The sequence below is a fragment of the Rhagoletis zephyria genome, unplaced genomic scaffold (assembly GCF_001687245.7).
Source record: "Rhagoletis zephyria isolate East Lansing unplaced genomic scaffold, Rhagoletis_zephyria_1.1 Rzeph_scaffold_06747, whole genome shotgun sequence".
Classification (NCBI taxonomy): Eukaryota; Metazoa; Arthropoda; class Insecta; order Diptera; family Tephritidae; genus Rhagoletis; species Rhagoletis zephyria.
This window is the reverse complement of record NW_016163830.1, coordinates 18,390-31,108: the sequence shown is the minus strand read 5'-3', so window position 1 is coordinate 31,108 and position 12,719 is coordinate 18,390. Positions and strand designations below refer to the sequence as shown.

Here is a 12,719-nt window from a genome sequence, read left to right as displayed (position 1 = left end):
AGAGTGCACACAATTTTCAGTGTACACTTGAAAACTCAGTTACAAAATCCAGGCCCTGGAAGTGTGTTTTGAAATTTGACACTATAGGTTTGTATAGTAACAAATAGTCAGTACTCATTTTTACTGGAACCTGCAAATTTTTACTGCAAATGTGTATAATAACCCAAAACATTTGCAAGAGAGCACTGAATCGAGAGCGCAATAACACGGGAGAGCTGCAAATTCTTGCTAGTGAAGTTTTTGCTAGCAGAAGAAGAAGAAGAATAAATGCCAAAGCCGCCATTTGGTGAATTGGTTTAGCACAAACAAAAGTAAAATGAACGGAAGCAAAGACTTTAAAACTGATTTATAGATAGTAAAATGTTTACAGCAGTATACCGAAACGGTGCAGCAACTATTCACTTGCAAGTTTTTACTAGATTTGTGTTCAATAACTTTTTCTGCTAGTTTTCTCTTCTTCAAAGTTACCATTGGCTGTTGTTGTAAGCACCATGTTTGCCAAGACTGTATAGACTTTACGATTGACTGTTTGGCTTGATATTCTAAAACGTCTAAAAATGTAACAGGATTAACGATCACAGCCACCAAACATTTTATTTACTTCCCCCTGTCTGCTTTTAACCGCAAGACACTGCACTCACTGTCTAAGTACTCGTGTGTTGCTTTATTGTGCTCGTAAGCCGTGAAATTCTGTCAATGGAGGCTTTGTAACGGTTTGTCACCTTCTCTGCTTTACGCCGTTGTTTTATGTTTCCGCCGTATTACCCATTTTGATGCTATTGCCTTTATTTAGCCGTCGTTGTTTATTTTTGTTATCGGTTCATATAAACGTAGTCGAGTTAAATGCGAACGCATTTAGATTGCAGCCAATTGCTGCCGAGGCAACATCAAACAAAGAGTATGAGCATTATTTTCGGCAGAAGACAATGGAGCAGGTGCCTCCGTGGATGGTCTTTTCAGGCCAGGGGCACGCAGCTGATTTTGTTGCTGCTAGTACACCAAACATACAACCATGTACTGAGCGAAAGGATCGTTGAGAACATTTATGACGATGTGGACTTGAGCGACAACATCTACAGTAATTCGACGGCTAGTGGCAATGGTGGACCAGCTGGTCAAAGTAGCAATGTTGTGCATTCATTCCGCTTTCGCGATTTCGAGCCACGTTCCATGGGTGAAATAAATTCAAAAGATGCTGCAGAGGAGATGAGTAATAAATTGAGGGAAAGTCTGTTTGAAAAACGCAAGGCGCGTGGAATACATTTCGAGGCTGACGGAAAAGATCTCTCCATAAACCTTGAATTCATTGTGCCTGTCTTCCGAGTGCCCATTGAACGCAGTTTTGAAATTACACAGACGGCTTTTCGTAAATTTACCGATTTAAATTCGCGTAACCTTCTACTAGGCGGCGGTCTTGCTGTTGCAGGAGCTCTTGTTGCGGCAGTGATCAAAACTGTGACCACGCCAACATTCTATGGATATGGCTACAAGAAAGCCAATCGTGGCGCAGATTTTACGGAAGGGCTCAGCTTCGTCAGTTATGATCCGGTGGGCGGTGACGGTGTTACGGTAAAGAAATCTGGTAGGCTAGATTTCCAACATTTATTGAGATTTTATTCGGCAAAGTTTTTTTTATAAATAGTTAGCAGAGTCCAAGATGTGTTAAATGTGCTGGAACGAAGTCTACACGCTAATAACGTGAATATAAGTGCGTGCGCTCAGCGCGCCATCTGCGGTTACATCCAGCAAGCCACAGCAGTTGTTCGGGAAGGTCGTGCATCTCCAACTGAACGCATAGTCGATGGGCTCGTCAAGTAAGTTCTAAAAATCCCATTCCGAATACCAGCTAAGATTTGTTCAATAAGTGTTGTATTATTTCTCAATTTTAGTTTAGATCTGCTAAGGGTTTACCTTAATGACACAACTCTGAAGAAAGCCATAGATTTAGGGCGTACAAGTAATGCGACCACTTGCGAGCACATTTATCGGAACTGTAAATGGTCAAACATGAAGAATACAACATGGAAAATTGTTGCGAACTTTTTGGTCAGTTACTTAGAACGACTCAGGTAGTATTAAACATAACTGTAACTGTATTAAATATTCTTAAATGTAACTGGGATTAAACATACAGCTATAATATTTATTATGTATGTACATATGTAAGTGCCAAAGTAATTATTTTAATAAATTATATTCTTTACTAAAAACTTAATAGCAACCTAGCAGTGTTTGTTGGATAATGGTTTAGTCAACTATTTATTACTTTTACCAAATATTATTCAATTTAGAATAATTTGGGATATCTTATCAAAAAATTGCATATTACTTTATGCTGACCGCCACATCCAAGACCACAAAACGATTGTTGGTGTCGTATGNGTAATTATTTTAATAAATTATATTCTTTACTAAAAACTTAATAGCAACCTTGCACTGTGTGTTGGATAATGGTTTAGTCAATTATTAATTATTTTTACCAAATATTATTAAATTTAGAATAATTTGGGATATCTTATCAAAAAATTGCATATTACTTTATGCTGACCCCCACATCCAAGACCACAAAACGATTGTTGGTGTCATATAGGGCCAGAGTACATTACATACATCTTACTATTCAACCCATACCAAATAAGTTGAAACTCGATACAAATGGGATAGAAAAATATGTTTTCTTGTCGGCCGACAAAAAGCGTTTTGCACGCTACCATTCAGCAGGACTTGGGTTCAAGGGTTTTTGGGTTTTTTTCTACTAGCGGTCGCCCCAGGGCAGGCAATGGCAAACCTCCGAAAGTATTTCTGCCATGAAAAACTGCTTCACATAAAAATACAATCGCCGTTCGGAGTCGGCGTAAAACTGTAGGTCCCTACCCTTTGTGTGACCACAACAAGGCGCACCTCACAAATCGGAGGAGAAGCTCGGCCAAACACTAATATACATATGTGTAAGCGTCAATCTATTATTACTATTAAGTTGCTTTGAAAATGGGCGCAATTGGGTGGTAATCATGCTCACCTATAACGGTAGTTTCGAAAAATGCACAAATACGATATTTCAGTAAATACTCGATCCAAATTGCTTAAAAATGGAATTTTAAATAGAATGTTGGTATAAAATAAGACACTTATAAAATTTGTGTTAAATAGGCGTAACACCGCCCACTTATGTATGTCTACATGTGTGTATTTCGATTACCGATTTATCGATATCTATTAATTTCGGTACAGTTATTTCCCTTGGTACAAGAAAGCAATATGCTGAACCTTTTCGAAATCGTACTAATTGTACGCCCACCTCCCATGTACCGTTAAATTTCAGAGATACCAAGGACGGTAATTTACTACAAGTTAATACTTACAGCAAACTCTTAACATGAAATAACGTTGTTATAGATGTTTGGGAAACTACTTTCTCTATCGAATAAAATACATAACAAAAGACGTACCAGGCGTCCATATATTTACTATACCTAAATTTAGCAAATCGTTTGTTTTTGTAAAAATATGAAACTGTAAAGTCTAATGACTGAATCAAAGTAAAAGGCTTTCGAAAATCTGTTAGAAAATGTAAATATATGCCAAGTACATCCACTCTTACATATATATGTATGTAACTCTAATTTTCTGAGCAAGAAACTTTTCTCGTGTAAAAAAGTAATACTCGTGGCTATGCATGTTTCATTTTCTCGTGAAAGTTAATAGGTTTGGTAAAATTCGAGAAATTCGGGCCGTTTCGGGCGGGTCCTCACTGATTTTTCCCCATGCTTGCTTTCGAATACATATGTGTCCTACACTCGTGCCGGTCCGAGCCGGAAAAAGTCGGCCCGCGCCTTCTTCTAATCTGAATCAACTACAAGGAACGAGGCTCGTAAGTGTGTATAGCTTTCCGTCGTTAACTACCTTATTTTACAAGTAGTGATCTGGTATTCTAGAATAGACTGGAAAAAGCCGAAAGCCCAATGTTTACGTTTAGAATGGTAACATATATACATATATGTATGTAAACGGCACATTGGTCGTTGGCGCGTATTATGTATCTCTTGCTGTTACGATGGCGATATACATAACTATGTGGATGGATGATAAAACGAATCCGGAATTAGAAAGAAATTTCTCAGCTTTGCGCTTCGTGCGCTCTTCACATGTGCGAATTAATTTAGGTAATTACATACATACATACATATCTATATACATATACCCACCATGCAAAACATGAGAAATAGGCAACAATCGTCAATGGCAACAAATTGGCGACTCACCGATTTATTGCTGTGGTGACAAATCGGCAACACCACTTCGTTCATGTCAATTTTGAATAAAAAAGTTCTCAAAAATTCGGAAACTTATGAATATGGCGTCAATAGCATTGGCCAAAAGCATCTAAATTATGCCCAAGGACAAGATTGAAAAAATAGGAAGTCTCACAGCGAGAAAATGAATTAATTCCGATTGTAAGTTGCAATTTGGTATACAAAAAAATAAATGAAGTATTAAGAAGAATAAAATTATTCCAAATATCGCCTGAAGCGATAAGAAAAGGACTCATTCAGGTAATAAGAAAACGACTCACCCAGGCGAGTTGCCTTCGGCGGACGTTTTAGAGCGACCGGTAATAGGAAATCGATTCGATGGCAATATTACCGGCAATAAATTTGTTTCCGAGGGCGACACGTTTTCTTATTGCCGGCAACACAAATTGTTTGGTGGGTATGCGTACATACCTGTGTACCCTGCAAGCCATGGGTGAGCAGTTTCCCTTCAAATTCGACAGCTTTACACACNTATTTTTATAATTTTATAGATATTTCAAATTTCATTTTATGTTCCCGTTGCCGTTGCCATCGACTTTGCAACATTATTTTTAAGGTGTGTGCATACATATGTAAATTACTTAATTTGTGCATTTTAATTAATTTTCTCGTTATTACAGATTTGCAACAATTAAAATTAAAATCCACCATCATCTTTAACGCCGTCACCAGCTGATATAGCACGCACCTCCTCCATCACCTTTAATGCCACCACCAACATCGTATCACCGGTACCAGAAGTATCGCCACCATCATCATTCAACACCGGCATGCCAATGGCAATGGCAACACCGGCAATTCAAAATTCAAAAAATAAAAACTGTTACTACTGTTAAGTGCCTCTTGTCTGTAATCCTCGTCTAATCCATTTCCAACCTTATCTAAAGTAAGCAGTAAGGATTGCTAAAGTAAGTACTAAATATTAGACATGGATTCGACATGGATTAGATAGATATATGAGCCACTTAACAGTAGTAAGGGTCTTATTTTTTGAATTTTGAATTGTGTCGTTATTGCACAGGACCATCGATATGTACAAAGTTTGTTATTTGTTTGCACATATGTACTATACGAGTTTAGTATTAATAAACGTTTTTTAAATAAACCAATTCATTTTTAAAAGTAAAAATTTTGATTTTCTACTTATTTGTTTTTTCCTGTACTGAGGAGTTTATAACGGCAAAAATGAGTAGTTTGATTATTAGTGCTGAGGAGTTTATAACGACAACAATGAGTAGTTTGTTTATTAGCAATGAGGACTTGCTAATGACAACAATGAGTACTTTATTCATTAGCACTGATGTGTTTATAAAAACGAAAATAAACAGTTTGGTAGTTTCTAGAGCAGAGCAGATATATTTTTCATTAATCAAAGTTTTCAATTAGTAAGAAGAGGTAAAATATTACACCAACAAGGGGAAAGTGCTCAGTTTTATCCCATCGCCTGAACAAAAATGAGTATTTTAATAAGCACTTTTGTAATTAGTGATAATGATAAAATGAGCACTTATTTGATGCTCAGCTGTCTTGCAGGGTATATTCATTGCATGTATGTATGTGACTCGATGAACAATCGCTTAGTCCAATTTGTGCGCATTCAGGCGAGCACCAGACCATGCCATTGCATGTAATACAGGAAATGCTTACGAAACTGCAGAGCATCGTCCGCCCATAAGTTACGCGTATAAAGCAAAATGGATCGCGCAAACCTCTTCATAAAGTGCATGACCGAGTAGGAGAACAGGTTGGAGGTCGCAAGGGATCCAAGTAGAAATTAAAAAGCAAACAATGATATTCCGCGCGATTATAATTTTCAGTGGCTTGATACTTGGCCGCTTGGGAGTGGGCGCCAATAGGACTACCACTTTCAATCGTACTTCATCGCCAGAGCGCAGTGGACGTGTAAATCTTTTCTCATTTCGACCTTTAGGTAAAGATGTGGCAATGGGCTTAGACTTTGAATTACCATTTCTTCAAGTGCCTATGAAACAATATAAGGACAAGTACGGAAATTCGCCGGTAAGAGTAAACAATTAAACAGAAAAACTTATGTAACGCAATGTCTAATATTAACAATTTTGAAATGTTTGAGAGAAGAGTATTCAAAATGCGATACCACTCTGCACTCACCATGTGAATAATTGCGTGTCTTCTTCTACGCTGAGCTGCAAAAATGTTTCGGTAGTCATGAGACCATCAAAACAGTTAGCAATGGAACGCCGCAAGGCGGCATATTATCACCGCTACTTTGGTCGCATATCGTCTCCTGAAATGCAAAAAGACGTAACAAACATTGTCATTGAAATGCAATAAGTCGTAACTAAGTAATAAAAAATTCAAAATTCACTTTTTGATTGATATGATGGATTTCATCGAATTACGACTCCCCACATCGTTATAAAAAAATCAAAAAATATTAGTCCCGACCTTTTCCATTTCAGTGGCGATGTTTTGTTACGTATTTTTGCATTTTAGGTGACGATATGCGGACGATATTTAGTCAGCTCATTTATGAGCCAAGCACCAGAGGTGATACATTTTTGGGCAATCGAAGTGAGGCTTAGTATCAACGCAGAAAAGAAAGACCTGGTACTCCTCACCAGGAAATAAAATTTTCCGAACTGGTCTAAGCTTAAGTTGGATGGGGTGACCCTCCAGGTGAATCAAAGCACTTAGTACCTCGGAATATTACTCAATAGTAAGCTGTCGTGGCCCCTCAAAAGGGTAGAGAGGGCGAATAAGGCACCAGTGGCGATAGTCAGACCGATACTGTTCCCCGAGGTATTAGTTTGGTGAACGGCAATGGAGAAACAGTTTTTCTTAAGAGAATAGAAAATGAACATAGGCTATCAATGATCGGCATGACAAGGGCACTTATAGCTAGTTTCACCCGCATTTTAAATGGAAAATGATTTTTATTGTCAATTTGCATATAAGAATCAAAAAAGTAAAATCATTTTTCATTTAAATTGCTTTCGCGAAATTAGCTGTTGGGCCTACACTAACGGCAGCACTTTACACCTTCTTGCATCTCATGCCGGCCGATCTATTGGCCAAATATAGAGCGTCAAATACTGCCGCCAGGCTCTACTATCGCACCTATCCCCTAGGAGAGTTGCAGAGTGCAAGGCAGCTCTGGATTTGCTACATTTCAATAGTGACGTCAGCTGTACTGGGTTCCGCGGCACACCGGCATCGCGGCCAACAGCCGTTGCAAAGAGGGCGCTTTGTCGGAAACGATGCTGATAGAGGATGTACCGATTTGCCTCCAAGCGATTATTCGGATTTCTTCTGACTAATGGTAAGATCTTTAGAAGATGCAGAACGAAAGAGGAGACAGTGTGGAGCATAGCCCTTAGCAGACTGCGAGTTAGTCTGCTGGGAGCAGGTTTTATACCTAATCTGAAAGCCTCCACCAAACTAGGGTATAAAAAGGTGTTCCAGTTTGCCAAGAAAACTTCGATGTTCTTCCACATTTATCCTGGTACGCAGTGTTTACCTGTCCGCTATGGACCTTAATGGTGTCAGCGAAGCCACCTAACCTAACCATACCATAAGATAGGTAGTCGCAGAAGCTCTAATATAATCTCAAAATAATTAAATCATTATTACTTATACATACATACATATATAATACGCAAAATAAAAGACGATGATGACGGTATCTGCATTCGGGTATGTTCTCGAACAATGACCATGATTAGTAAACAAAATATATTTTAAATAATAATGATAATAGATTGGCGCTCACATATGTTAGTATTTGGCCGAGCTTCTCCTCCGACTTGTGGCGTGCGCCTTGATGTTGTCACACAAAGCGGAGGGACCTACAGTTTTACGCCGACTCCGAACGGCGATTGTATTTTAATGAGAAGCTATTTTTCATGGCAGAAATACACTCCGAGGTTTGCCATTGCCTGACGAGGGACGACCACTGTTAAGATAAAAAACTTCTTACTCGAGCTCGGAGATGGTTGCGTTAAATATTTAACACCGAGTCATAAAATCTGTATCTTTCGTTCGATTTTAAAAGATGAGGTGTCAAATAAAAGGGCTTGATCTGTAGATGTGTAATTCGATTTTAGTTTTTTAAAAAGTTGCCATATATACGAAAATAAAAATCAAATTATTTATTAAAATAAATAAAGTATCCCAATATGGGTATCAAAAGAAATGGTTTTGTATAAAGATGAAGATGAAGATGAAGATGAAGATGAAGATGAAGATGAAGATGAAGATGAAGATGAAGATGAAGATGAAGATGAAGATGAAGATGAAGATGAAGATGAATGATAAAGGGAAGATGAAGATAAGTAGACTGTTATGATCGACCTGTAATTGGCTATGGCCAAGTGTGATAAACTTGCAAAATTTTTTAAATAAAATGTTTCACTGGAAATGGTTAATGGTAGAAATGCTCCAACAACCAAGGGGGCGGCTACCATTTATGTGGTTTTATCCAGAAATATTAATAATATTGAAATAAAACATTCCATATCTTACTTTACTTACTAGTTAATATTGTAGATATGGATGTTTTCTCAGCCACAAATAATAATTAAGTTTGCAGTTGGTTATAAAAACTAAAAAATTAAATGTCCTTTAAAGCAAATTTTAGGTAAATACACTGCGGGAACAAAGTATTGGCACAGCAAATATACATATGCAAACAATATATGCAAACATTTTTATTTTAATATTTTTCCGCCAATTTTGTATAAAAATATGGTTCATTCAACAACAAAAAACATAAAAATATAATATAATAATATAATAATATAATTCCTAAACTTTGTGCAAAACTCGCGAAAAATTTGCCAATTTTCATCAAAGTTTTCAACTTTTTAATCAGATTTTGTAGAGTATGTAGTTTTGCAGCCCATTAAATTCCAGTAAAAAAATGCATATTCGGAGTTAGCCAAAAATCGCGTTGATTTTTGAGAATTTTTTTGTTGAAGGTGTTTTGCATTTTTTCCACATAAAGTATTTTCGAAAAAAACTTTTTGTGTGGAAGAGACCGCGTGAAAAAAATTGCTTAAAATCAACGGTAATTCCTAGCTTCTTAAAACTTGCACTTTATTATAATAAAATTGTTTGATTGGGCTACAAATCTGCATACTCAAAAAAATCTGATTAAAAAGCTGGAAATTTGCTGAATTTTTGCGAGTTTCGAACAAAGTTTAGGAATTATATTTTTATGTTTTTTGTTGTAGAATGAACCATACTTTTATACGAAATCAGCGGGAAAATATTAGAATGAAAATCGTTGCATATATTGTGAAAAATTTGCTGTGCCAATACTTTATTCCGGCAGTGTACGCTTTTTGTATATAAGAAAATATGTATATGTATATGTGTATGTATATCGCACACTCCTTTTTTCTGGCATTTCCTCTATTAAGTTTCAACTTCTTCCGCGCGTAGGGACTATACGCACTGAGATTTTTTTTTTTTTTTTGTATGGAGAGTGATACACCCTAATACATGTATATACTTATGTACATTAGACTGTCCCAAGAATATATGGAAAAAACTTGTTTGCAAATTTTGATATGCATATCCTCTATATTTGTGCTTTTTAACCTAAATAGCATATATATGAAGTTTTATGGCCTTAGGCTAACGATAACCCGTGCCGACTTTCAGTTGAAGTTTTAGTTAATAACTTGAACTAAGGCTGCCAAATCGTCCATGACAACTTTGGAAATGCAATATATTCAAAATGTTTCCCATATTTGAACGCGTTCTAGTAAATCTGCCTCTTTAAATTTTTAATAGGAGGACAGGATTTCTCCCAAGGACATCGAAAAAATTAATTAATCGAAAAGCGGCTTTTTAACGGTGTATTACAAGGCTGCAAAACGATATGTTTTCTATTCGAATAATTTGTGTATGCTTGAAGGATTGCAATTGTAGAACATCTTTTAATAGGTGTGACAGGGCGTATGATGAACATTAAATTATTAAATCCAACTTGTATTACAAATTTTTATCCTCATTTAAAAAAAAAACCTTTCATAATACCAAATAATCAAAATAAATCGTTTTAGTCTTTGACATGTCCTCTCGGAATGATATAATGGTTGTACTTCCGTATGACATAAAAAAGTTTAACTAAATATAATTTTCATATCGTACTGATTTACAGCAGTTGAACAGACTGAAGGGACATATAAAATATGAAATCATATGATTTGGTTTATTTAATATCTTGTAAGGCATTTTTTTAAGAAAAATTAATGTAGTAGAAAAGTTGAATTTAATAATTTTGTATTCATCATACGCCCTGTCACACCAATTAAAAAATGTTCAGAATTGCCCAAGGACATCGAAAAAATTAATTAATGGAAAAAGCATATTGGATTTGAAGGGGTGTATTACATTATTATTTTAGTCGAATAATTTGTGCATGTCCTGAAAATTTGCAATTTTAGACCATTTTTTAATTAAATTTTTATATTCAACTTTTTTAACAAATTCTTTTCCTCCTTTAAAAAAATGCATTTCATAATATTAAAGAAACAAAATAAAGTGTTTTAGTGTTTGACATGTCCTCTCGGGTTGATTAAAGAATAAATGTGGCAGTATTAATTAGAAAATCTGAAAAATATCCTTTGAAATTTTTATCCTTTAGTATCCTTATATATATTAATAAGATTTAAATTAAACTAAGCTTCTTCCAAACTCATTTAAAATTAAAAATCTTGAAGGATAATATTTTTAAAGGACATTTTCGACATGTTCCAGAAGGATAATTGAAAATAAAAGTTATAGTTAATCTTGTTTCGAATTCATCTTTCATTTGATACCCATATCTCCATATTTTGTGTAAACTTTTGGAAATATATTATAACTTATGGTCCTTTGGAAAAAACCCTGACTACCAGGTAAAATACCAAAAGCGCAGATTTACTAAATATTATGTCCTAATATTGTAGGGACAGTAAGGAAGTAAAATGAGTAAATTAACAAAACACGATAACTTTGACTGCAAGTCGGCACGGGTTGCCGTGGTCGGAATTGCATAAAATTTTATTCGGATATTTTTTAAGATAATACCAATGAAATGAGGGGGTATGCGTCAAAAAAAAAAACAATGTTGGTTTTTTGGGACAGTCTAATGTACATGTATACCATAGGCAGCTAAATTACTTTTATTCAAATTACCAATAAAAAAAAATCATGTTGAAAGTGCAAGGGAAATGCTGCATCCATAAGGAGTTCACTAACATAATTCTTAGAAAATAAGTTATTTTTACATTAAGTACTAACTAATTAATGAAATAAAACAAAAAATGAATTTTTAAAGTGGGGAACATTGTCGTGCAAATAACTACTAAACGATTACATCACTGCAGGCTATGGTGAATATCAACACAGGATCGTTGGTTATCAGCGGTCTATTGGCCGGTGGCAGCTTGTTTGTGGCTCACATCGTACGCTCCCTTAATGTATTTCAGGCGCGTACGGCTGAAGGCGAGTCCGAATCAGTTGAAGTTGAGAAAAGTAATGACATTGGAGAAGGGAGGCAAACTAAGAAAGCTATGAGCAAAGACGAACGATCTTCCAATGTAGAGGATTATGCAAACGATGCAAGAAGTCTTTTGGAACACTTCAAGTTAGTCTACAAAAATGGTACAGGCGAAAGAGTAGGTAAGTTTAGCAATCGTGCGCATAGTTGGTTCTGGCCAACCAAATTTCCGTCAAATTTCTATTCTGGCATCACAATCAAGTAATTTCAAACTACAGATCGTATTTTAATAGGAAACCCCATACATACATACATATGTGTGAATGTAATTTAAAATAAACAAAACTGATTCCAATTATTTATATATATATATATCATATATGATGATCCAATGATCGGATCTAAACCAGCTTAGTATGTGACCACTCAATTCAATTTCAATTCGGGAAGAATTTGTCATTATCATTTGTCAATTGTTCATTATACTGATACTTATACTACTAAACTTTCCATTTTGAAACCAATCCTTGGCGCGATGGCAGCTTCATATTTTAACCCGTTAAATTCTTTCCACACAGAGACCACACTACCCAGCCTACTGGCTCACGTCGCCGAGACTTTCTCGGACAATGACGTAGACATAGCAGCTTGCGTACAAAAATCCATTTGTTTATGGCTACAAAAGTCCAGCAAAGATGTCCATCAGGGACGGGCGACAAGCTTACAAAAAATTATTGATGGAGTCAGCAGCTACGGATGGCTTTTGGATGCGCTGGTACCTTACGAGGATCTAAGAAGAGCCATAAAGGCTGGCAAAATTAACTCAGATACCAGCTGTGTGCTGGCATATCCCTCATGCCGATGGTCCACGCCAGATATGCGGTTGGCGGAGCTTCTAAGAACGCATGTGAACTTTGTTTAATATTTTTTATACT

At 36.1% G+C, this 12,719-nt stretch overlaps 2 protein-coding genes across 3 annotated transcripts; both read left to right on the top strand.

Annotated features, from left to right (window-relative positions):
- Positions 1-457: 457 nt before the first annotated feature.
- LOC108373489 (uncharacterized) lies at positions 458-2,161 on the top strand. Its single transcript, XM_017629384.1, has 3 exons — positions 458-1,582; positions 1,643-1,814; positions 1,890-2,161. Exons 1-3 carry the CDS (start codon positions 844-846, stop codon positions 2,071-2,073), a joined length of 1,095 nt encoding a protein of 364 aa, XP_017484873.1. The 5' UTR covers positions 458-843; the 3' UTR covers positions 2,074-2,161.
- Positions 2,162-6,001: 3,840 nt separating this feature from the next.
- Positions 6,002-12,719, top strand: LOC108373490 (uncharacterized). Of its 2 annotated transcripts, XM_017629386.1 has the most exons (4): positions 6,002-6,332; positions 11,672-11,677; positions 11,774-11,966; positions 12,363-12,719. In XM_017629386.1, the coding sequence occupies exons 1-4, from the start codon at positions 6,102-6,104 to the stop codon at positions 12,704-12,706; spliced, it is 774 nt and encodes a 257-aa protein (XP_017484875.1). In that variant the 5' UTR covers positions 6,002-6,101; the 3' UTR covers positions 12,707-12,719. The 2 variants fall into 2 exon arrangements, with proteins under 2 accessions (XP_017484875.1, XP_017484874.1); XM_017629385.1 differs by having other exon boundaries at positions 11,672-11,966.

What these genes read in the sequence shown, in the direction of transcription:
- LOC108373490 (XM_017629385.1), top strand. Translation starts at nt 6,102, where the DNA reads ATGATATTCCGCGCGATTATAATTTTCAGTGGCTTGATACTTGGCCGC. An exon ending in ACAAGTACGGAAATTCGCCG is followed by an intron (nt 6,333 to 11,671) that starts GTAAGAGTAAAC and finishes ACATCACTGCAG; the next exon opens with GCTATGGTGAATATCAACAC. An exon ending in TGGTACAGGCGAAAGAGTAG is followed by an intron (nt 11,967 to 12,362) that starts GTAAGTTTAGCA and finishes CTTTCCACACAG; the next exon opens with AGACCACACTACCCAGCCTA.
- LOC108373489 (XM_017629384.1), top strand. Translation starts at nt 844, where the DNA reads ATGCGAACGCATTTAGATTGCAGCCAATTGCTGCCGAGGCAACATCAA. An exon ending in TGTTACGGTAAAGAAATCTG is followed by an intron (nt 1,583 to 1,642) that starts GTAGGCTAGATT and finishes TTTTATAAATAG; the next exon opens with TTAGCAGAGTCCAAGATGTG. An exon ending in ATAGTCGATGGGCTCGTCAA is followed by an intron (nt 1,815 to 1,889) that starts GTAAGTTCTAAA and finishes TCTCAATTTTAG; the next exon opens with TTTAGATCTGCTAAGGGTTT.